Raw genomic sequence first — 26,964 nt, 5'->3', positions numbered from 1 at the left:
GTCTTTGCCGTCATAGGTGCACTTTCACCAGCCTTTGTCCATTGTTTTGTCAGCCGGTTTGACTCGTGTGTAATGATGGATCCCAGTTTCACCAACAGTCACAAATTGGCTCAAAAAGGCTTTCAGGTTCCAATTGAAAATCACCAGACACTGTGTTGAAATGCCATGACATATGTGCTTTTGGTCGACTGAACACTCATGGCACCCACCTTGCACACAAGTTCTTCACAGCCTCCACAAAGGGTATTATGCATTCATGCAGCTGAGATGCCTACGGTCTCAGCAATTTGATGAATTTTTATTCGATGGTCATGCGTTACCATATGGATTTCGTCAATAGTTTTCTTTATAGTGTCTTCAACTGGACGGCCGGAACACGCTTCATCTTCGGTGCTTGTCTGACTGCATTTAAATTCATTAATGCAGCGATGGTGCAGAGTCCTTGTGAACTTCACCCAGTTCTGTTTTGATTTGTGCGGCAGTCCAACCCTTCAAATGAAACTGCTTAATAACAACATGAAACTGGTTTTATCCACTTTCAGTCGCAGTCTGAACAACAACCAGTTCAGGTGGCTGTAACAATGAACTGTGCATTGTTGAAATACTTTATACGATTCTTTGAATAATCAAGCTTACCAAACATGAAGGTGCAACAAAAGTGTTCATTCTTTCATGGAAATTTGCCAGATTTATCAAACCAGGTACACTTAATAAAATATCTTCCTGCTATTGCCTTACTCTGGTATTAGTTTGCACATGCCAGGTAATAATTGTTGATCTGATGTACAGCTTGATGCCAGTGGTTACTGCATCTTGTAGTAGATATTCATAGTGCCATAAAAATATTCCCATTTACTCATTATAAATGCCATTTAATAATGCCAAACTCAGCATGACCTTTTATTGAGTACAGTTGGTATGTTGGGTTTGTCACTTTTTAGTTGTACAGTGTATCCGAGAAGTCCCAATATCTCCAGATAAAAACAGTATGTTGTATGTTTGGGCACTTGCAAGTAAAACAACTATGTACGTAGTGGATCCATAAGTGCAACACTGTGCCTTACACAGTGATCTGTGGGGCTCCACATCGTCCTTGACGTGTACAGCATCTAGAGTTATGCTTCGAAAGGCTTTCCCTAGCTTTTGCACAATTTGTCATTCAAGTCACAAGGACTCGCTTATTCCCCACAATGAGTTGTCTGCCATGGTAAGGCCCAGGTTTTTTTTATGGCCATTTTTGCGGAACTGAAAGTGTTACTGAACCATGCCCAGTCCCACAGCCTCAAAATCGTTCATCAAGGAACTAGCACACCTGAACAGCAAAGTGTGCTGTAGCTCCATCTTGCTGAAGTATTAAACATCTTTCCAACATATCCAAATAAGAATTTGTTCTTTTACCCTTTGAAAAAATATGGTCTGAACAAGTATTGTGACTTCCTGGCCCATATTATAATATGAGACTGGTTTCTTTCCAGATCCTACACATAATGAGAATTATCCTTAGACCAGAAACAACATTCCTCCTGTGTGATCTATGGTATGCCGCACAGTCATCAGAAAATTTACTGCTCTGTGTTCTTGTCAGATAATTCATTCATGAGAATCAGCCTAAATCCTTTCATTTTCAAATCTTGAAGTTCCAATGCTCTTTTGTGAATGGGTTCCACTAATGACTGCCCAGCTGATTGAGTGACAGCAGCACACATTTTCTTGCGTCCGCTACATGGCCTGTCTTCAACACTGCTTGAAACAAGAACACATGTACCTCAATCAAGTAAGGTTGCTTTATGAAGTGAGGTTTTGTCAAAGTGATCTCTAAATTCTCTCATTATCTCTAATTGTTTGCTTTGTCTGGATTTTCATGCACTCACTCATCAACAGTGTAACTGTTGACTGTCACAGTCAGAGTTTCATAACTGAAGTGAAACAGTACAATACTGGCAACAATTCTTAAAGTAGTGATATCAGAAAAACAAGTATTTATTTCCTCAGCTGAGCGAATTGGGGTACAAGGCCGCCTCAGACATCCTGTTCTCTTGCATTTCCTCTAAATTATGTTGTACATAATTAACTTTGGCATGTTTAGGTGATAGAAATTTCCTCCATTGACTTGCTATCTTTATGGCAGGATGTAACATGACTACACTAGGTATGTTTTCAGATTAGTATGTTTTGTCTTGACTCATTATTTTGGCTTCTGTCTGCGAGTCGTGTGCAGTGGAAACTGTCACTGTGTTTAACATAGGCTTCTCATGCTGCCTGGATTATTTTTGATACACAGTAAAACAGTATTGGGACTTTGGTAGTACTGTAATGAAACATTTGAAAGTAATTAGCTGAGGAGCACAGAGTAACATAATCCCACAATTACTGTTTGTAACAATTCATTTTGATTCTTGTTTAGAGATAATAACTGAACACATGAAGATTATGCAGCTAATCATTCTGTCTTGTAAGTTTCTGCTGAATGTTTCTAAATGGAATTTGGATCTGTCTGTAATGAGAAAAATAATTTAATTTTTTGCCAGTGCACGATAGCAAATCTGAATGAGAATACATAATCACTTAGATGAAAATTCAGTGTTTAATGAAAGAGATGGATTTATCATAAACCAGATGTTACAGATTGGTACATATCAAATTATATACATTTATCACAGTGAAGTACTTACTGATAATTTTCTTACTTTTTTAAACCATTACAGTGATCTCTGCTTTGTGAAATATGATTGGTCTTGCCCACACTAGCTGTTGTTGAAGTGTTGAGTGTTGAAGATGTGCATGTTAATCGAATATCAATTCCACTTTGCCTCTTACCCACATGATTACACAGCAACTGAGTCCACATAGATCTTGTTTTCTCATCCAAAACTATGGCAAATATGAAGATGGAAAACCCCTGCAGAGAGGCAGTTACATTGAAGACAGCATCCATATGCATCAAGCCAAAAATCCATCCCATCCCAAGTAAGATTGACAGATATATTGCAAACAAGAGCTGTCTGCGAATGCGTTTTTCAATTTGAGAGGCATTTGAAAGTCGCAAGGATTTATGAGATGAGCTGCAGGTAATGTGGATGCATAATGCTAGTATCAGGGTATTGGCTGCAATTAGCATGTGGGCAGGCACTGTTACACTGAACTGCAGTATCTGACCTCGTGGATAACAATCTGGTGGCTCATATGCTCCTTGTGATGTCCATACAGAAACTCCAGCCAAGGCCAGTGGTAGCATCCAACAAAGAATTGCTGATGCCCAGAGCTGTGGGAAGACAAAACAAACTTATAATCTTATGTATTTGTAGCATAAGAGGGACATTTACTTACCATCGTTGAAATAGGGGCATGACTAGTAGACATACAACTTTATAAAAATTGTTTATTGTCTAACTTCTGGACTTTTCATTTTTTCATTGGGAGAAACAGAAAAAAGAAAGGTAAGATAACATGTGTCAAAAAGGACATAAAAATAGCAAATAAGCAGTATCCCAGTAGCAACTGAGTTGCACTTTTGCATGACAGTAGCATATAGTACAGCATGGCCAACCACACAAGATGGCAAGAACAATTTGTCAAACAAATATTTACCAATACATTTATGCCTGTTTCAAAACCAGTGTCTCCTAGCATTTGTCAAATCCAAAAGAAATCCACCATGTCATGCTCGACGACCTCATCTTGGGTGCCAGCCCATGCTGCTGCTGCTGCTGCTGCTGCTGCTGCACTTCCTGTCTACTACTGTCATGCACCAGTGCTGCTCAGTCTCTTCTGGAAAACTAGTTATTCGTAACATCTTACCTCCCCTGTTAGCACTTATTCGTACACCAAATACTGTTGTTGTTGTGGTCTTCAGTCCTGAGACTGGTTTGATGCAGCTCTCCATGCTAATCTATCCTGTGCAATCTCCTTCATCTCCCAATACGTACTGCAACCTACATCCTTCTGAATCTACTTAGTGTATTCATCTCTTGGTCTCCCTCTACGATGTTTACCCTCCACACTGCCCTCCAATACTAAATTGGTGATCCCTTGATGCCTCAGAACATGTCCAACCAGCCAATCCCTTCTTCTTGTCAAGTTGTGCCACAAACTTCTCTTCTCCCCAATCCTATTCAATACCTCCTCATTAGTTATGTGATCTACCCACCTAATCTTCAACATTCTTCTGTAGCACCACATTTCAAAAGCTTCTCTTCTCTTCTTGTCCAAACTATTTATTGTCCGTGTTTCGCTTCCATACATGACTACACTCCATACAAATACTTTCAGAAACGACTTCCTGACGCTTAAATCTATTAGTTGATGTTAACAAATTTCTCTTCTTCAGAAACACTTTCCTTGCCATTGCCAGTCTACATTTTATATCCTCTCTACTTCGACCATCATCAGTTATTTTGCTCCACAAATAGCAAAACTCCTTTACTACTTTAAGTGTCTCATTTCCTAATCTAATTCCCTCAGCATCACCCGACTTAATTTGACTACATTCCATTATCCTCATTTTGCTTTTGTTGATGTTCATCTTGTATCCTCCTTTCAAGACACTGTCCATTCTGTTCAACTGCTCTTCAAAGTCCTTTGCTGTGTCTGACAGAATTACAATGTCATCGGCGAACCTCAAAGTTTTTATTTCTTCTCCATGGATTTTAATACCTACTCCAAATTTTTCTTTTGTTTCCTTTACTGCTTGCTCAATATACAGATTGAATAACATCGTGGAGAGGCTACAACCCTGTCTCACTCCCTTCCCAACCACTGCTTCCCTTTCATGCCCCTCGACTTTCATAACTGCCATCTGGTTTCTGTACAAATTGTAAATAGCCTTTCGCTCCCTGTATTTTACCCCTGCCACCTTTAGAATTTGAAAGAGAGTATTCCAGTCAACATTGTCAAAAGCTTTCTCTAAGTCTACAAATGCTAGAAACGTAGGTTTGCCTTTCCTTAATCTTCCTTCTAAGACGTGTTCCAACATTTCTACGGAATCCAAACTGATCATCCCTGAGGTCGGCTTCTACCAGTTTTTCCATTCGTCTGTAAATAATTCGCGTTAGTATTTTGCAGCTGTGACTTATTAAACTGATAGTACGGTAATTTTCACATCTGTCAACACCTGCTGTCTTTGGGATTGGAATTATTATATTCTTCTTGAAGTCTGAGGGTATTTTGCCTGTCTCGTACATCTTGCTCACCAGATAGTAGAGTTTTGTCAGGACTGGCTCTCCCAAGGCCGTCAGTAGTTCTAATGGAATGTTGTCTACTCAAGGGGCCTTGTTTCGACTCAGGTCTTTCAGTGCTCTGTCAAACTCTTCACGCAGTATCGTATCTCCCATTTCATCTTCATCTACATCTTCTTCCACTTCCATAATATTGTCCTCAAGTACATTGCCCTTGTATAGACCCTCCGTATACTCCTTCCACCTTTCTGCTTTCCCCTCTTTGCTTAGAACTGGGTTTCCACCTGAGCTCTTGATATTCATACAAGTGGCTCTCTTTTCTCCAAAGGTCTCTTTAATTTCCCTATAGGCTTTATCTATCTTACCCCTAGCGAGATAAGCCTCTACATCCTTACATTTGTCCTCTAGCCATGCATGCTTATCCATTTTGCTCTTCCTGACGATCTCATTTTTGAGACGTTTGTATTCCTTTCTGCCTGCTTCATTTACTGCATTTTTATATTTTCTCCTTTCATCAATTAAATTCAATTTTCTTCTGTTACCCAAGGATTTCTACTAGCCCTTGTCTTTTTACCTACTTGATCCTCTGCTGCCTTTACTACTTCATCCCTCAGAGCTACCCATTCGTCTTCTACTGTATTTCTTTCCCCCATTCCTGTCAGTTGTTCCCTTACGCTCTCCTTGAAACTCTGTACAACCTCTGGTTCTTTCAGTTTATCCAGGTCCCATCTCCTTAAATTACCACCTTTTTGCAATTTCTTCAGTTTTAATCTACAGTTCATAAGCAATAGATTGTGGTCAGAGTCCACATCTGCCACTGGAAATGTCCTACAATTTAAAACCTTGTTCCTAAATCTCTGTCATAGCATTATATAATCTGATACCTTTTAGTATCTCCAGGATTCTTCCATGTATACAACCTTCTTTTATGATTCTTGAACCAAGTGTTAGCTATGATTAAGTTATGCTCTGTGCAAAATTCTACCAGACGGCCTGCTCTTTCATTTCTTAGCCCCAATCCATACTCACCTACTATGTTTCCTTCTCTCCCTTTTCCTATTGTCGAATTCCTGTCACCCATGACTATTAAATTTTCATCTCCCTTCACTACGTGAATAATTTCTTTTATACCAAATACTACAATAGACTAATAAGTGTAGACTAATAAGGAGAAGCTGAAATCTACTTACTTGTATTCTATGATGTGTTTTCTTATTCATACTTAAAAAAATAGTAAATAGAATTTTGCAAACATTTAATTAGCTTTCTTTCATCTAATGACCACAAGAAATGGGTACATCTATATACATGCTCTGCAAGCCATCATACAATGCATGGCAGTGGCTACCTTGTTCCACTGCTAGTCATTCCATCTCTTGCTCCACTTGCAAATGGAGTGAGGGAAAAATGACTCTGTGTATGCTTTTGTACAAGCCCAGATTTATTTTGTGTGCATGGTTTGTAAGAAAGATGTGTGTTGGTGGCAGCAGGATCATTCTTCATTCTGTTGAAAATGCTGGTTCCTCAAACTTTTTCAATAGTCATAGTATGCAGGCTTTCAAAATCAGCAATATTTCTGAATGTTTTTCAAGAAGAATGTCTTCTTCGCTCCAGAGAGGAACTTATTTGAGTTCACAGAGAATTTCCAAAATACTTGCTTCTTGATCAAACTTAATGGTAATAAATCTAGCAGCACGCTGCTCAATTACTTCACTTTCTTCCTTTAATCTGTCCCAAACAATCAAGAATGGGTTGTGCAATTGTTCTGTGCACAGTTGTCCACAAAATAAAGAATATCTTGGCATAAATAAATAAAAATTAAAGATACTGACTCAAAACTTTATTTACAATTCACATGTTGTACTCCTCTACAGCCAAAAATTTGAATCAGGATATCACTGCCTGTTTGAGGTCATTATCATTTACGAACTGTTTTCCACCCGAAATTTTCTTTAGTTTTCGGAATAAGTGAAAATCACTTGATTCCAAGTCAGGGGTGTAAGGAGGATGTCCAAAAATTTTCCACTCTGGCAATAAGAGTTCCTGCTGTGTTCGTGCTGATGCATGAGGCCGTGCATTTTCATGAATCAAAAACAACTATACCAATGACCACGTCTCTTGATCTGGATGGAGTGCTGAAGTCATTGGTGAGTTTCACAATAGATCTCTGAATTGACTGTTCTCCTCTTGGCATGAACTCCATGTGGATCAAACACTGTTCAGTCCCCCCCAAAAAAACTGCGGATATCACCTTTCTAGTATTGAGATTTGCTTTTTGTTTTCTGTGTCATGGGGGGGTTTGAGTGGGCTGCTCCACAGACTGATGTTTGTTCTCCGTAGTCTCTTATGAAGTAAAAATTTCATCTCGTGTTACAATGCAGTAAAAATTTGTAACTGAGATAGTCATATTCTGGCAAAAATTCAAGTGCTGCCCCCATCTGTTGTGCTATACGGACATCAGTCAAACTCTTAGGCAGCTACAGCACACATTTTTTTGTAGCCAAGATGCTCTGTTACTATTTCATGTGGGAGAGATCATGAAATTTGTGGAAAAGATTCATCTAATGTACTTAAAGTGAGGTGCTGGTTTTCCTGACTTTTCTTTCCAAATTTTGCCTTCAAGTCATTTGTAATGACTCATGGCCACCCACTCTGATCTTCATTGTGCATACTGGTTCTTCCTTGATTAAACGTAATGCACTTAAACGTAATGCACTGTTTCCTCACTGAATACTCGTTCATTCCTCTACCACCATAAACATTCTTTATCTACATCTACATCCATACTCCGCAAGCCACCTGACGGTGTGTGGCGGAGGGTACCCTGAGTACCTCTATCGGTTCTCCCTTCTATTCCAGTCTCGTATTGTTCGTGGAAAGAAGGATTGTCAGTATGTTTCTGTGTGGGCTCTAATCTCTCTGATTTTATCCTCATGGTCTCTTCGCGAGATATACGAGGTGTGGCTAGAAAAAAACCGGACTAGTACTGGTGAAACAATAAAACGAATGCAATAAGGCTGAAAGTCGCGTGGCCTGTCACGTGACTCTCGCTCCGCCTACTGCTAGAGTTTCATCTGCCTCCTGCACTCAGTCTGCCCGTGGCGTCTGTTTTAAGTAGTTGACGTTTTGTCTGTGCGTCGGAAAATGTTGAGTGTACAGAAAGAACAGCGTGTTAACATCAAATTTTGTTTCAAACTAGGAAAATCTGCAAGTGAAACGTTTTTAATGTTACAACAAGTGTACGGCGATGATTGTTTATCGCGAACACAAGTGTTTGAGTGGTTTAAACGATTTAAAGATGGCCGCGAAGACACCAGTGATGACACTCGCGCCGGCCGAAGTGGCCGTGCGGTTAAAGGCGCTGCAGTCTGGAACCGCAAGACCGCTACGGTCGCAGGTTCGAATCCTGCCTCGGGCATGGATGTTTGTGATGTCCTTAGGTTAGTTAGGTTTAACTAGTTCTAAGTTCTAGGGGACTAATGACCTCAGAAGTTGAGTCCCATAGTGCTCAGAGCCATTTGAACCATTTTTTGACACTCGCACTGGCAGACCATTGTCAGCAAAAACTGATGCAAACATTGAAAAAATCGGTAAACTTGTTCGACAAGATCGCCGTTTAACAATCAGAGCAGTGTCTGAGTTAATAGGAGTTGACAAGGAAAGTGTTAGGCAGATTCTTCATGAAAGTTTCAACATGAACAAAGTGTGCGAGTGTCATCACTGGTGTCTTCGCGGCCATCTTTAAATCGTTTAAACCACTCAAACACTTGTGTTCGCGATAAACAATCATCGCCGTACACTTGTTGTAACATTACAAACGTTTCACTTGCAGATTTTCCTAGTTTGAAACAAAATTTGATGTTAACACGCTGTTCTTTCTGTACACTCAACATTTTCCGATGCACAGACAAAACATCAACTTATTAAAACAGACGCCACGGGCAGACTGAGTGCAGGAGGCAGATGAAACTCGAGCAGTAGGCGGAGCGAGAGTCACGTGACAGGCCACGCGACTTTCAGCCTTATTGCATTCGTTTTATTGTTTCACCAGTACTAGTTCGGTTTTTTTCTAGCCACACCTCGTACGTAGGAGGGAGCAATATACTGCTTGACTCTTCGGTGAAGGTATGTTCTCGAAACTTTACCGAGCTACTGAGCGTCTCTCCTGCAGAGTCTTCCACTGGAGTTTATCTATCATCTCCGTAACGCTTTCGCGATTACTAAATGATCCTGTAACGAAGCGCGCTGCTCTCCGTTGGATCTTCTCTATCTCTTCTATCAACCCTATCTGGTATGGATCCCACACTGCTGAGCAGTATTCAAGCAGTGGGCGAACAAGCGTACTGTAACCTACTTCCTTTGTTTTTGGATTGCATTTCCTTAGGATTCTTCCAATGAATCTCAGTCTGGCATCTGCTTTACCGAAGATCAACTTTATATGATCATTCCATTTTAAATCACTCCTAATGCATACTCCCAGATAATTTATGGAATTAACTGCTTCCAGTTGCTGACCTGCTATTTTGTAGCTAAATGATAAGGGATCTATCTTTCTATGTATTCGCAGCACATTACACTTGTCTACATTGAGATTCAATTGTCATTCCCTGCACCATGCGTCAATTCGCTGCAGATCCTCCTGCATTTTCCAATCCTTTGGAACGCTATGCTCTTCTAGAGACCTACGGTACACCACTGCAAGAAGGGGGGCAAGTTCCTTCGCGTACTCTGTGTAAAATCAAACTGGTATCCCATCAGGTCCAGCAGCCTTTCCTCTTTTGAGCGATTTTAATTGTTTCTCTATCCCTCTGTCGTCTATTTCGATATCTACCATTTTGTCATCTGTACGACAATCTAGAGAAGGAACTACAGTGCAGTCTTCCTCTGTGAAACAGCTTTGGAAAAAGACATTTAGTATTTCAGCCTCTAGTCTGTCATCCTCTGTTTCAGTACCATTTTGGTCACAGTGTGTCTGGACATTTTGTTTTGATCCACCTACTGCTTTGACATAAGACCAAAATTTCTTAGGATTTTCTGCCAAGTCAGTACATAGAACTTTACTTTCGAATTCATTGAACGCCTCTCGCATAGCCCTTCTCACACTACATTTCGCTTCGCGTAATTTTTGTTTGTCTGCAAGGCTTTAGCTATGTTTATGTTTGCTGTGAAGTTCCCTTTGCTTCCGCAGCAGTTTTCTAACTCGGTTGTTGTACCACGGTGGCTCTTTTCCATCTCTTACGATCTTGTTTGGCACATACTCATCTAACGCATATTGTATGATGGTTTTGAACTTTGTCCACTGAACCTCAACACTATCTCTACTCGAGACAAAACTTTTGTGTTGAGCCATCAGGTACTCTGTAATCTGCTTTTTGTCACTTTTGCTAAACAGAAAAATCTTCCTACCTTTTTTAATATTTCTATTTACGGCTGAAATCATCGATGCAGTAACTGCTTTATGATCGCTGATTCCCTGTTCTGCGGTAACTGTTTCAAATAGTTCGGGTCTGTTTGTCACCAGTTAGTCTAATATGTTATCGCCACGAGTCGGTTCTCTGTTTAACTGCTCAAGGTAGTTTTCAGATAGAGCACTTAAAAAAATTTCACTGCATTCTTTGTCCCTGCCACCTGTTATGAACATTTGAGTGTCCCAGTCTATATCCGGCAAATTAAAATCTCCTCCCAGAACTATAACATGGTGGGGAAATCTACTCTAAATATTTTCCAAATTATCCTTCAGGTGCTCAGCCACAACAGCTGCTGAGCCAGGGGGCCTACAGAGACATCCAATTACCATGTCTGAGCCTGCTTTAACCGTGACCTTCACCCAAATCATTTCACATTTCAGATCTACGTCAATTTCCTTCGATACTATTGCACTTCTTATTGCTATAAACAAGCCTCCTCCTTCACTGTCCAGCCTGTCTCTGCGGTATACATTTCAATCTGAGTTTAGGATTACATTACTGTTTACATCTGGTTTCAGCCAACTTTCTGTCCCTAGTACTATATGAGTGTTGTGACCGTTTATTAATGAGAGCAGTTCTGGGACCTTTCTGTAGACGGTCCTGCAGTTTACTATTAGCACATTAATATTGTCATTCCCTGTTGCATTTTGCCTACTCCTACCATGCTGCATCTCAGGAGGCATCTTGTCGGGCCCAGGGAGGGAATTCTCTAACCTAAAAAACCCCCATGTGCACTTCACACATACTGCGCTACCCTTGTAGCCGCTTCCGGCGTGTAGTGCACGCCTGACCTATTCAGGGGGACCCTACATTTCTCCACCCGATAGCGGAGGTCGAGAAATTTGCATCCCGGATCTCCGCAGAATCGTCTGAGCCTCGGGTTTAAGCCTTCCACTCGGCTCCAAACCAGAGGACCGCGATCGGTTCTGGTAATGATACTACAAATAGTTAGCTCTGATTCCACCCCGCGAGCGAGGCTTTCCGCCTTCACCAATTCAGCCAACCGCCTGTATGAGCTGAGGATGACCTCTGAGCCCAGACAGTAGGAGTCATTGGTGCCGACATGAGCAACAATGTGCAGTCGGGTGTGCCCAGTGCTCTCCATCGCCGCCGGCAGGGCCTCCTCCACATCTTGGATGAGACCGCCCGGCAAGCAGACAGAGTGAACACTGGCCTTCTTCCCCGACCTTTCCGCTATTTCCCTAAGGGGCTCCATCACCCACCTAACGTTGGAGCTCCCAATAACTAATAAACCCCTCCCCCCGTGTGCCTGCTCGGACCTTGCTGAAGGAGCAGCCACATGTCCACTCACAGGCAGTGCGGGCGATGCCACACGGCCAGCCTCCACATTTACCCTCCGCCTCATGTGCCGCGAATGCCGCTGAACCCACCACTCCCCTTGGGGAGAGGGTGGCCCAACCACGCCCGGTACCCGCGAAGATGTCTGGACAGCAGGGACAGTGGGTGAAGCATGTAACACCCGGGGTATACCATGCGACGCACCAGACTTCCCACTGCCATTACACTCCGAGGCAGCAGCCTGAAGATGACTGACCGCGGCCATCAACACGCTCAGCTGTTCGCGAACAGTGGCCACCTCCTCCTGCGTCCGTACACAGCAGTCACACATCCTATCCATCCTAAGGAATCAATTTACTGTAGAGAGTTAATCAACTTCTAACTAGACTGCTAATTCACTAAAGGCGGCTGATTGTTGACTAAACTGTGATTGCTAGCCATTTCTTGTAGAAAACAATGAAAATAGCACTACCTGTCTCTGGACTGTATTGAAAACAAACACTAGCACTACTGGCACTGTGGTTGACTAAAGGGACTCTATCTGACTGTTTTGAAAACCAACACGAAATCTATGGAACACTATTACTAGCACTCGACAATTAAAGCTTCCTAAAAGCAAAAACACACGGAAGAAGAAGTGACAAGTAAGAAAAATACAGTTAATACTTAAGTTAAGGTAGCTCACTGCACAGCAGACGTGAAGCACATGGCAGTTAAGACGACACTGACGCTACTGGCACTATGGCTGACTAAAGGGACTCTCTCTGACTGTATTGAAAACAAACACGAAATCTATGGAACACTATTTGCCTATAAATTCTGATATGTCAAAAATTTTATGAATTTGGAAAATGTCTGGCATTAGGGGCACACTTAACATTTGGTGGGATTTTTAATGGGTACTGTCATTTCAAAAGATTCCAGAACAAAGAAGTGTGACCACTTGACTCATGCCAAGATGAAGGAAGGAACTAACTAGCACACTTGTGACTGTGGTAGTGGGGAATCGGTGCTGTGTATGGTAGACAATCGTTCTTTACTTTCTGGATGACCCTTGTAGATGAACCACAATTTCCAAGAATTCTCCCAAAGACCAAAGTCATTCACAGCCTTCGCTATGACCGACCTTACATATCTATTGTATTTCATGTCCATTTGCAACGTTATGCCTTGATATTTAATTGACATGACTGTGTCAGACAGTATACCACTAATATTGTATTCAAACATTACAGCATTGTTTTTACTAATCAGCAGCATTAATTTACATTTTTCCACATTTAGAGCAAGGTAGTATTCATCGCACCAAATAGAAATTATGTCCAAGTCATCCTGTCATTTAAAAACAACATTGTCCTGTACTCTTCAGCATACTTTGAGGTAATTTTAAAAGTGTGTGTCATGCTTACCTGCTTTGTAACGGGTGTAGGAGAAAAATCAAAGAAAGGATTCAACAGTCTTTGGCGCATATGTAGACCAGCTGCAAACATCCACAGGAGAGATGCCAGGAGGAAGACCTGAAGTGTGGCTCCTGACAAAGTGCAGGGAAGGCCAGGCAGAGGACGCCAGTCTGGCAAGAACTCCTCAGCTGTCACACGCACTGACAAAGTAGTTGCTAATCCGCAGAGTGCAATGCATAGCTGTAACTGTACTATTGCACGGCCTTGGTGACGCCAATTTGGAAATATTACTGCTGTTACTATTATAGCGACTAGTCCAGCTATCGACAGTACGCAGCCAACAAGTGCCACATAATGTAGAGCTGTATTGCGAACTGGATTTAAAATTGCTTGATGGTCTCTCCCATGCAGCATTTCACCAAAGTGGGTGGTATGGAAACAGGCACAGCTTGTTAACGTGCTGTCAACTGGTAGGCAACCATCATTTGACCAGCCACCACCAGCATTCAAGTTCCAGAAGACGCATCTGTCCCTTTGATTTCTATCTGTAACAGATTTTACACAAAATAGCTATTTCTTGTCACACTTATAAAACTTTTGTAACCCACAGAACATTTGAAATATGTTATATTAAGTTAGTCCCTATGTGGATGCATAAAGTGATTCCATAAGCTTTTCTAAATTCCTAAAATACCACAATTTTGTAAACCAAAATTCTGTCAGCTTAATAGTCCATCCTAAATAGCAAAATTTTACCTAGTCACTTTTTAAAGGTTGTATAATTTCCAAAATAAAAATCTGCTCATATGCCAATTTTTAAATAGCTGGAAGTCACTCAAAGTCAGTCAGCACCCACTCCAGGTTGAGCTGACAAGCATACACTCCCGAAATTTGCTCACATTGCAGCTATATGCAGTTTGTTTGCAGAAATGCATGCACCTGCACCCGCAAAAAATCAATAAGGTCGATGTCTAAAAACTTCCAAGTGATTTATGTTACTCAAATTAATGAATATTTTGACTTAACTGTGTTGTGGTTGGTAGGAGGTTTGAGCTGTCATCATCGTGTGAGTGAGTTATTGTTGAGTGTTATGACTTTAATTGATGAGTGAACTAAGTGAGCTATTTACTGTACTTTAATTTCAAAAGATTACTACAAGGCAATACTGTATCATGACTTTTGTGTAAATATGGACAGTGTTTTGTGCCAGTTTTGATTAGTTCATTTAGTGACTTGTTAGAACTACCATCAATTACTGGCCAGTGCTTCATCAATGTCTGATATTTTCACAAAGTGCGAAAACAGATTACCATCCAAGCCATATAAAATTGAGGCTAATTAAACAAGTCAAAAAGTGTAATCTATGCTGTGATGGTGTTTACATTTTTGTTGGGCTAACACCATCAAGAGTAGGGTTTCAGCTTCAAGACAACAAAAAGACTTGCTACTAAGGAAGCGATGGAGACTACAGAAAATCAACTTGGAGCTCTATATCTAGTTTGTAAGTGAAGACATAGAACAGTAGTTTTGTACACTATTTTATGAGTCTTTTCAAATGGTGACTTCACCTCTGTTCATTTTCACCATCCTCCTTGGAATACTGATTCATTACTGTGGACAGATTTTATGTTTTGTTATCAAAAACTGCTTTAATTATTTAGGTGGGTATTCCATTTCACCTAGTCATTTTTTGTATGTAAATTGAAGTGGGGGAGCGGAGAAAGGTAAATTAAGAAAGGGAAGGGATTACTAATGTCAGCTGCGTCAGAACATTACTCGGAATCAGTGGCCTCGAGTAAAAATGTGTATCAGACCAGGTTTTGAACCCAGGATCTCCTGCTTACTGAGGAGGAGAAACCCAGTTTCAAATCCCGGTCTGTTACACATTTTAAATTGTTGCCATTTATTCTGCTTAATGTCCCGATGCAGCTGTAATCAGTAATCCCCTCCCTTCCCCCCCCCCCCGTGCGCATGCATACTGCCTTTGAACAAGGAAGTGATGAGCAACAAACAGGCACATTTATATCTATATTTAAAAGTAGACTATAACTCATATACATTTATGGCCACTGCACCTATCTTCCATTCATCACACCTATGAGTTGAGCAGCAATCCATTTTAATTCACATTTCCTTTGACTTGTTTCCATAATTCAGTGTATAATTTTTGTTTACTTTTTGTTTACTTTTTGTTTAGCCACTTCACGACACTAAATATGATTCTTATACATTGTTAAAAATATGATTCTTATACATTGTTATAAATATGATTGAGTCATTCCATGTCAAATCAACACACTTTAAATAAAAATTTTACCTCACCCTCTTAGATGTTGCTGAAAGTTGGTATACTTATAGTGGGTGCTGAAACTAATAAAAAAACCAAATTTCAATTTTTTACCTCGAACCATTCCTGAAATCTGGTCATGTAAACTTTTCAAAAACTGGCCAAAAATGTGTGAACGGACCCTTTTTAAATTGCCCTAGGAGCTGCCCTAATTGAGCTAGAGAACTGGGAATGGTGTCATTTTGCAGCATTTTTCATGCTCTTTCCAGAGATAGACAAAAAATGTAGCTTCTAATTAATAACCTTTTTCAAAATGGTAATTAGTATTTTGATAATTTTTTTACAAAAAGTACATAATTGAAAATTTTCAAAATATTTCCATAACTACTTCATACTGTTGTAAATCAAATGGCAAAATATAAATGTGGGATGACGATGGGTTCATTGTTTAAAAAAATTATTCCGGACTCTTGTTTTTCACTAACGACCCTAGTTTGACCAAACTGACCTTTAAGGTAGTATGTCAGTAGAGGACTGTATACATAGGGCTTGATGTCTGTACAATAATTCATTGTCGAGATGATGTAGTCTGCATTGTTACCTTCTAAGGCACTGTGTGCCTACAGCATTATTGTGCACTGTGGTTTTAGTGCAAATCAATTGTTACCTCTGTGTTGACCAGTCTGTATCTATTATATTTAATAGCTCATTTTCAAGTAAATCTATACATTGAATGACAGTTTATAAGTGATTTTTGTATAAATATGGAACCAAGTAAAAAGTGCAGTGCTGTAAGAGTGCAGTGTTGTAATCCATTGAAGAAGTCAAATCATTTTATTAGAGACAGAAAAAAACTGAGAAATGTCACAACATGGATGCCCAAATTATTTCCTCAAATACCAAGTGGTGCCAAGATTTGTGATAAATGTAGGAAAGATGTAACCAAATTGAAAAATACACCGGAGACCATCAGTGATGAAAGTGTTGAAGAAGAATCTTCTCGCTCAGAGATAATCATCCGAGACCAAGACCCTGACTTCACTCCAACTTCAGTAGCTGTTAAAACATTTAACACAACACTTCAAGAACTAGGTGAGTCCCCAATTGACAAGAGAAAACTAACATCTAGGCATTACGCCAAATCAAAAGTGAAGAAAATCTCATCAATGACACGTAAACTTTTTGTTGCCCCTTGAACTTCTTCGTCAGATACTGATACTGATGAATCCGTTCTTGAAAATCTTAAAAGAAACTTTAAAAATTCTATAAGTAGAGCAAAAAAACTAATCATTCTTAAAAGTTTACCTGAAAAGTGGAGTGTCAGGAAAATAATGAGGGAATTTAATGCTCCTAATTACATTGTTCGGCAGTCCACAAAAGTTTTGAAAGAGAAAGGATTCAATGAAGGTCCAAACCCAAAACCAGGGAAGTGTTTACCAACAGAAACTGTCAAAACTGTACATTCATTTTATGAAAATGATGAAGTTAGCAGGGCAATGCCAGGTATTAAAGCTTGTATGACAATTACAGAAACAAGTGGAAATAAAACAAAAATATCAAAAATACTTATTTTGTGTAACCTTAAAGAAGCTTACAAGCATTTTAAAGACAAGTTTCCTAACATAAAAATAGGTTTCTCTAAACTTGCTGAGTTGAGACCAAAACATTGTGTTTTAGCTGGTCGGAGAGGCAGGCACACTGTCTGCGTGTGCACAACTCACCAAAACATAAAATTAATGATAGAAAATGCCAAACTAAATACAGTAACAAACAGCAGCTTAAACAATTTTAAGCAGTGCATTGCAAAAATGCTTTGCAACCCATCATCAGTTGATTGCAACATGGGAAACTGTGAATACTGCCCAGGAGAAACTGTCATAAGTAAAATTTTAAAAGACTCTTTTTCATGAAAACTTAATTGAACAAGTTCTGACAGTGGATGTCAGTTGACCGATGTAATCTGGAAATTGTTCAGAAAACTTCTGAAGAATTCATAGATTTATTTTATAGTAAGATGTCGACTTCGATTCAGCATGACTTCATTGCCAAGCAACAACGAACATTCCTTAACTTCACAAGAGAAAACCTTATGGAATCTGAATTTGTTGTCATATGTGATTTTTCAGAAAATTATAGTATAGTTCTACAGGATGACGCTCAGAGTTTCCACTGGACAAGACAACAGATTACCATTCATCCTTTTGTTATATATTACAAACAGGAAGACAAAATTGAGCCTATGAGCTTTGTCATTGTTTCTGATTGCCTGGAGCACAATACAACTGCGGTTTACACCATTCAAAAGAAGCTAATTTCGTATCTAACAAAAAAATTTCAAAAGATTCCAAAAAAGATATACTATTATTCTGACAGTTCTGCTGCTCTGTATAAAAATAAGAAAAACTTCCTGAACCTTTGCCATCTACATCTACATCTACATGATTACTCTGCAATTCACATTTAAGTGCTTGGCAGAGGGTTCATCGAACCACAATCATATTATCTCTCTACCATTCCACTCCCGAACAGCGCGCGGGAAAAACGAACACCTAAACCTTTCTGTTCGAGCTCTGATTTCTCTTATTTTATTTTGATGATCATTCCTATCTGTGTAGGTTGGGCTCAACAAAATATTTTCGCATTCGGAAGAGAAAGTTGGTGACTGAAATTTCGTAAATAGATCTCGCCGCTACAAAAAACGTCTTTGCTGTAATGACTTCCATCCCAACTCGCGTATCATATCTGCCACACTCTCTCCCCTATAACGTGATAATACAAAATGAGCTGCTCGTTTTTGCACCCTTTCGATGTCCTCTGTCAATCCCATCTGGTAAGGATCCCACACTGCGCAGCAATATTCTAACAGAGGATGAACGAGTGTGGTGTAAGCTGTCTATTTAGTGGACTTGTTGCATCTTCTAAGTGTCCTGCCAATGAAACGCAACCTTTGGCTCGCCTTCCCCACAATATTATCTATGTGGTCTTTCCAACTGAAGTTGTTCGTAATTTTAACACCCAGGTACTTAGTTGAATTGACAGCCTTGAGATTTGTACTATTTATCGAGTAATCGAATTCCAACGGATTTCTTTTGGAACCCATGCGGATCACCTCACACTTTTCGTTATTTAGCATCAACTGCCACCTGCCACACCATACAGCAATCTTTTCTAAATCGCTTTGCAACTGATACTGGTCTGGTATTTGAGTGGGCAGTGGATAATATCACAAATGTTGATTTTGCATATTCCACTCAAGAAGACTACGCTGCTTCAGAAATATTCTTAAAAAGCTGACTTGAAGAGGCATTGACAATCAAAGGAACACAGTAATTTCACACTTTCATTCCCAACACTACATCAAAATTAATAGTCAAATACTGCTCAGGTGATATGCAGAGTTGGGAGAGGGAAGTAACTACATCACCAGACAAACTGAAGTTACAAGATGTATCAGGCTATGTCACCACTGTATATGGCAGAAACTGGTGGCTTGGGTACATTTTAGAAAAAAACGAAGAACTTGATGAAGTGAAAATAACTTTTCTTCATCCATGTGGACCAGCTAAGTCATTCTCTTATCTTGCACATGCAGATGTCCTGTGGGTGTCAGTTGTGGATGTTCTCACAAAAGTGAATCCATTTACTCCGACAGGGAGAACATACATTCTTAATGAAAGTGATTTAAACCAAACCCAGTCAGCTTTATTAAAATGTAATATGTGAAGTTCCAAGACAATTTGTTGGGAAACTGCTTTCAACTCAAAACTTAATTTTTGTCTCAGGTTAGTGTTAATAGGAAGTTGTTTCAAAATTATTGTTAGTACCTATTGTGTTAAATTTAGCTATGTACAGATACCTGTTACTCAAAAACAAGCATTACGTATTTAATTTGTTTAATAGTTCCATTTCAAACATCATGGACCAGAACTATTGTGTAAATACTTGTACTTATTCATACTTTATTTCAGTTTGTAGTTAAATGCTCAATTTCTTGTTTTTGTTATATCGGTCAATATACTGTAGTGAAGTTGTATGAAATTAAAATAAGCAGTCAACTTAATTATAAAATATGCTGATTAGTTTTGGTTTAATAAGGTGATGTTTTGATATTTCTAATACTTTTCTTTACTTACCTTTCGGTATATTTTAAAGAAATTCCTGTTTGTTAAAGGTCAGTTTGGCCAAACTTGGGCCGTTAGTGAAAAACAAGAGTCCGGAATAATTTTTTTTAACAATGAACCCATCATCATCCCAGATTTATATTTTGCCATGTGATTTACAATAGTATGAAGTAGTTATGGAAATTTTTGAAAATTTTCAATTATGTACCTTTTGTAAAAAAATTAAAATTAAATCAAAATATTAATTAGTATTTTGAAAAAGGTTATTAATTAGAAGCTATGTTTTGTTGTATATCCCTGGAAAGAGCATGCAAAATGCTGCAAAATGACACCATTCCCAGTTCTCTAGCTCAATTAGGGCAGCTCCTAGGACAATTTAAAAAAAGTCCGTTCACACATTTTTGGCTGGTTTTAAAAGTTTACATAGCCATATTTCAGGAATGGTTTGAGATAAAAAATTGAAATTTGGTATTTTTCTTAGTCTCAGTGCCCACTATAGTATACCAACTTTCAGCAAAATCTAAAGGGGTGAGGTAAAATAGGTGTGTTGATTTGACATGGAATGACTCGATTCTGTATCACTGAACATCAAGGAATTGTACATTTTGTAACAGATGATAACTGGAGGGCTAAAAATTGTAGATGAACACCAGACTTGACTACAGAAAGCAGGTTCAAAAGTATGTTGCTGTAGTGATGCAGAGATGAAAAGGTTTGCACAGGATAGACTAGTGTGAAGAGCTGCATCAAACAAGTGTTCGGACTAAACACCACAACAACAATAACAACAACAACACATCACTGAACATATTTTATTAAATGCAGGTTAGTGTTTCTGGGCACTGTGGCCTCAGTGGAGTTGGGATCGCATTGACTGGAGACAACAGTGACCACGTGTGTGAGTTGTGCATGTATGAATATCCGAGTGTCTCTTTGTCTGATGAAGGACGTTGTCCAATAGCTAAAATCCATCCAACAATTTACTTTTAGATGTGCAGATCTGCTGCTCAATGGTTCCTCTATGCAGTGGTGGTACAAATGGGGGGTGTGCGCCCCCCTTGTGGGGCCACCTACATTGCCACTCTCACCGCCCCCACCAGTAAGACCACACGCTATTCTTTTGTTTCTGTCCTCAGTCAACTTGACTGAATCGAGATCTGACTACCGTACTCTGCACACATTGTTCAAAATATTTGCTTGTCTACCTGCACCTATTGCTACAGTAGAAAGAAGTCTTTCAACATTGTGCTGTACAAAGACACGGCTGAGTTTGACAATGGAGGAGTTTCGACTTAATGGCTTATCTCTGTTGAATACTCGTCCTGACATTGATTGTTCTATTGACGATGTAATGAACTAATTTGCCAGGAAGAATAGGCACATAGAATTCATCATTTAAGGAAGAGACTTTTATGTCATAAGATGGCATTATCTTGTATGTGTGTATGATCAGTTTAAATAAAACTTTCTTAAACTTTGCATGTGACTTGATTATTTTTTATTACGGTAAAAGTAAAGGTAACTCAAGATATCTTTAGCGCCCCCTCATTGAGGTTTTTCTGTATGTGGTGATAGCTGTTGTTGTTGTTGTTGTGGTCTTCAGTCCTGAGACTGGTTTGATGCAGCTCTCCATGCTAATCTATCCTGTGCAAGCTCCTTCATCTCCCAGTACCTACTGCAACCTACATCCTTCTGAATCTGCTTAGTGTATTCATCTTTTGGTCTCCCTCTATGATTTTTACCCTCCACACTGCCCTCCAATGCTAAATTTGTGATCCCTTGATGCCTTAGGACATGTCCTACCAACCGATCCCTTCTTCTTGTCAAGTTGTGTCACAAACTCCTCTTCTCCCCAATTCTATTCAATACCTCCTCATTAGTTATGTGATCTACCCATCTAATCTTCAGCATTCTTCTGTAGCACCACATTTTGAAAGCTTCTATTCTCTTCTTGTCCAAACTACTTATTGTCCCTGTTTCGCTTCCATACATGACTACACTCCATACAAATACTTTCAGAAACGACTTCCTGACACTTAAATCTATACTCGATGTTAACAAATTTTTCTTCTTCATAAACACTTTCCTTGCCATTGCCAGTCTACATTTTATATCCTCTCTACTTCGACCATCATCAGTTATTTTGCTCCCCAAACAGCAAAACTCCTTTACTACTTTAAGTGTCTCATTTCCTAATCTAATTCCCTCAGCATCACCCGACTTAATTCGACTACATTCCATTATCCTTGTTTTGCTTTTGTTGATGTTCATCTTATATCCTCCTTTCAAGACACTGTCCATTCCGTTCAACTACTCCTCCAAGTCCTTTGCTGTCTCTGATAGAATTACAATGTCATCGGCGAACCTCAAAGTTTTTATTTCTTCTCCATGGATTTTAATACCTACTCCAAATTTTTCTTTTGTTTCCTTTACTGCTTGCTCAATATACAGATTGAATAACATCGGGGAGAGGCTACAACCCTATCTCACTCCCTTCCCAACCACTGCTTCCCTTTCATGCCCCTCGACTCTTATAACTGCCATCTGGTTTCTGCACAAATTGTAAATAGCCTTTCACTCCCTGTATGTTACCCCTGCCATCTTTAGAATTTGAAAGAGAGTATTCCAGTCAACATTGTCAAAAGCTTTCTCTAAGTCTACAAATGCTAGAAACGTAGGTTTGCCTTTCCTTAATCTTCCTTCTAAGATAAGTCGTAAGGTCAGTATTGCCTCACGTGTTCCAACATTTCTACGGAATCCAAACTGATCATCCCTGAGGTCGGCTTCTACCAGTTTTTCCATTCGTCTGTAAATAATTCACGTTAGTATTTTGCAGCTGTGACTTATTAAACTGATAGTTCAGTAATTTTCACATCTGTCAACACCTGCTGTCTTTGGGATTGGAATTATTATATTCTTCTTGAAGTCTGAGGGTATTTCGCCTGTCTCATACATCTTGCTCACCAGATAGTAGAGTTTTGTCAGGACTGGCTCTCCCAAGGCCGTCAGTAGTTCTAATGGAGTGTTGTCTACTCAAGGGTCTTGTTTCGACTCAGGTCTTTCAGTGCTCTGTCAAACTCTTCACGCAGTATCGTATCTCCCATTTCATCTTCATCTACATCCTCTTCCATTTCCATAATATTGTCCTCAAGTACATTGCCCTTGTATAGACCCTCCATATACTCCTTCCACCTTTCTGCTTTCCCCTCTTTGCTTAGAACTGGGTTTCCATCTGAGCTCTTGATATTCATACAAGTGGCTCTCTTTTCTCCAAAGGTCTCTTTAATTTTCCTGTAGGCTGTATGTATCTTACCCCTAGTGAGATAAGCTTCTACATCCTTACATTTGTCCTCTAGCCATGCATGCTTATCCATTTTGCTCTTCCTGACGATCTCATTTTTGAGACGTTTGTATTCCTTTCTGCCTGCTTCATTTACTGCATTTTTATATTTTCTCCTTTCATCAATTAAATTCAATTTTCTTCTGTTACCCAAGGATTTCTACTAGCCCTTGTCTTTTTACCTACTTGATCCTCTACTGCCTTTACTACTTCATCCCTCAGAGCTACCCATTCGTCTTCTACTGTATTTCTTTCCCCCATTCCTGTCAGTTGTTCCCTTACACTCTCCTTGAAACTCTGTACAACCTCTGGTTCTTTCAGTTTATCCAGGTCCCATCTCCTTAAATTCCCACATTTTTGCAATTTCTTCAGTTTTAATCTACAGTTCATAAGCAATAGATTGTGGTCAGAGTCCACATCTGCTCCTGGAAATGTCCTTCAATTTAAAACCTGGTTCCTAAATCTCTGTCATAGCATTATATAATCTGATACCTTTTAGTATCTCCAGGATTCTTCCATGTATACAACCTTCTTTTATGATTCTTGAACCAAGTGTTAGCTTTGATTAAGTTATGCTCTGTGCAAAATTCTACCAGACGGCCTGCTCTTTCATTTCTTAGCCCCAATCCATATTCACCTACTATGTTTCCTTCTCTCTCTTTTCCTACTGTCTAATTCCTGTCACCCATGACTTAAATTTTCGTCTCTCTTCACTACCTGAATAATTTCTTTTATCTCATCATACATTTCTTCAATTTCTTCGTCATCTGCAGAGCTAGTTGGCATATAAACTTGTACTACTGTAGTAGGCATGGGCTTCGTGTCTATCTTGGCCACTATAATACGTTCAATATGCTGTTTGTAGTAGCTTACCCGCACTCCTATTTTTTCATTCATTATTAAACCTACTCCTGCATTACCCCTATTTGATTTTGTATTTATAACCCTGTATTCACCTGACCAGAAGTCTTGTTCCTTCTGCCAATGAACTTCTAATTCCCACTATATCTAACTTTAACCTATCCATTTCCCTTTTTAAATTTTCTAACCTACCTGCCCAATTAAGGGATCTGACATTCCACACTCCGATCAGTAGAATGCCAGTTTTCTTTCTCCTGATAACAATGTCCTCCTGAGTAGTCCCCACCCGGAGATCCAAATGGGGGACTATTTTACCTCCGGAATATTTTACCCAAGAGGACGCCATCATCATTTAACCATACAGTAAAGCTGCATGCACTCGGGAAAAATTACGGCTGTAGTTTCCCCTTGCTTTCAGCCGTTGCAGTACCACAACAGCAAGGCCGTTTTGATTAATGTTAAAAGGCCAGATGAGTCAATCATCAGACTGTTGCCCCTGCAACTACTGGAAAGGCTGCTGCCCCTCTTCAGGAACCATATGTTTGTCTGGCCTCTCAATAGATACCCCTCCGTTGTCGTTGCACCTACGGTACGGCTATCTGTATCATTGAGGCACACAAGCCTCCCCACCAACGGCAAGGTCCATGTTCATGGGTGGCGGGGGGGGGGGGGGGGGGTTATAGCTATCTATCCTAATTTGTATTGTTATTCCGCCCTTAATTATCCAGTGTTTAGTTATCACTGTCACATCTTTCGGTGCTCCTTATCACCCCACTGTACATTTGATTATACCTTTTAGTGTAGTGTTATTGCATTTAATGAATGAGTGGTGTGTCATCTGGGACCACAACCAGCGTACTTTTTAATCTGTGAAAAAACAGAATGAATGACATGAATTGTAACTTAGTCCCAGAAACTACAAAAGCACCTAACCTGCCTATGAAATGTGAACCATGGACAATAATATTTATATCTGTATTTTTGTGTTACTCATATTTTTACTGTTATGTTCTAGACTTTATTTAAAATTGCAATCTCAGCGCAGTCCATATGTTCATGACTGGTGTAACAAGATAGCTTTGGTAATAAAAAGTATTCCTACGTTTTGTGTAAACGGTCATCCATAACTTTTCCATTCATTTGATCTACAATAATATAATAATATGATCAAAGGAATGAGAACTTACCATAAATGTTAAGAAAAGAGCCAGTTTCGGAGTCCAGGTTGTATTTTAGAAGAAGTGGATGGTCAAGATTCACGTGAGTGCGACCATTAACTGTCACACCCATTATGGTTGACAATTTTATTCCCTGCACATTCTGCTGTATAAAAAGTTTATCATTCCAGAAGATGCTGATAACTATCCTGTCATGGTGTCCTCTCAATTCATTCTCTGATAAGCAAGATTTTCTGAGCTCAGCAATCAGTTCGGTTTCGGATAAGTTGTTTGTAGCAACTCCCATCATAGAAGAAAGAAGCTGCAGGGGCAACATGGCAGCAGCACGAACTCCTTTTGCTGTCAGTGTGTCTGCTGTGTCATTCCACCTCAAAATTACAATTTCCTAAGTTTGAATAAAACACAAAATTGTAAAATGTTTGGCCACACTTCAAGATAAAATTAACATAATGAGGTACACAATACTTCAGATGATAAATTTTGCATTTAAGTAAAGGAAAACCATGCTAATTAAATTAATATGACAATATGTTTTATGATTAATGAGCTCTTTACAGAAGAATATATTCTGCCACTGTTTAATGTCTTCTACTACCATTTGAAAAAGTGGCCTTCCATCATATATAATTTTCATAATTTTTTGCTTCCCCACTAAATTAACATTCAAAATGTAAACATATTTTAATGAATTTGTTTATTTACTGTTTACATTTTATTTATATACACATTCCACTGATCTACCACTACATCTGTACTCTCTAATTAATCTAACCGTGTCTTTGGTATCCGTATGGGAGCAATACGTAGGGGTACATTCATCCCTTTAAGCTGGTTCTAGGAAATTTCTAAGTAGATTTTCATCAGTTACTTTGTAATGTGTCTGCAAATGTCTACCAGTTCATTTCTTATAGCACCCTTGTGATACTCTCCCATCAACATCATCTCCCATGAACAAATGTGACAATTTGTGCTGCCCTTCTTTGTACCCATTCAATATCCCCTGTTAGTCCTATTTGGTAAGGGTCCCACACACTTGAGCAGTTTCTAGGATGGGTCACATGAGTGTTTTGTGTGCAGTCTTGTTTGTAGACTGATTGCATTTCCCTAGTATTCTACCAGTGAACTGTAGTCTGCCACATGCTATATCTGCAACTGAGATTATGTGATCATTCCTTTTCATATCCCTATTAATTGTTATACCCAGTTATTTGTATGAGTTGACTGATTCTAATTGTGACTCACTGATATTATAGTCACTCAATATGACCTTTTTTGTGGAGATCACAGTTTTAAATTTCTGAACATTAAAAACAAGTTGCAGTGCTTTAAAATCTTACCATGATTTGCCTGAATATTTCATCCTTTTATGCATGTGGGACACTAGGATGTGGAATGAGTTAAAGGATATATAAATGTAAATTACATGAAACAGATGAGGAGGGAAGGTATAGTTATTTATAGAAACAGCTGCAGGAAAAAAAAAAATATAACAAAACAGAAACAAAGTGAAAAAAGAGATCATACAAGGATTAGCAGTGGCATCAACAATACATAAAAAACAAACAATAAAATATAAGCATAAACATTCTATATGTCTGTTTAAATGTCCTCTAATGAGTAAAAAGTTTTATCAAGCAAGTACATCTTTATTTTAGTTTTAAACAATGTATTGTTATTACACAGACCTTTCATATTATTTGGAAATTAATTAAATATTTTAATACAGTGATACGGAACAACTTTATGTACCTGAGATAGATTTCTGAAATCACAATGAAGGTAGCTGCCTTTGTAGTGTTAACATGGTACAGTGGTTTCATAGTGCACGGGATTGTC

General features: G+C 39.2%; 1 protein-coding gene across 1 annotated transcript in view; it reads right to left on the bottom strand.

Moving 5' to 3' along the window:
* Nucleotides 1–2,582: 2,582 nt before the first annotated feature.
* LOC126160794 (adhesion G-protein coupled receptor G6-like) overlaps nucleotides 2,583–26,964 on the bottom strand; it is a 138,030-nt gene continuing 113,648 nt past the window's right edge. Inside the window, exons 9-11 of the mRNA XM_049916930.1 lie at nucleotides 25,138–25,513; nucleotides 13,351–13,886; nucleotides 2,583–3,262 (exon numbers count right to left, since the gene is read on the bottom strand). Of these exons, the coding sequence (XP_049772887.1) occupies nucleotides 2,684–3,262; nucleotides 13,351–13,886; nucleotides 25,138–25,513 (1,491 nt within the window). The 3' untranslated portion in view covers nucleotides 2,583–2,683. The remainder of the gene's footprint in view (nucleotides 3,263–13,350; nucleotides 13,887–25,137; nucleotides 25,514–26,964) is intronic.

The sequence above is a fragment of the Schistocerca cancellata genome, chromosome 2, assembly GCF_023864275.1.
Source record: "Schistocerca cancellata isolate TAMUIC-IGC-003103 chromosome 2, iqSchCanc2.1, whole genome shotgun sequence".
In the NCBI taxonomy this organism is placed as follows: domain Eukaryota; kingdom Metazoa; phylum Arthropoda; class Insecta; order Orthoptera; family Acrididae; genus Schistocerca; species Schistocerca cancellata.
This window is presented reverse-complemented; position numbering and strand designations above follow the sequence as displayed.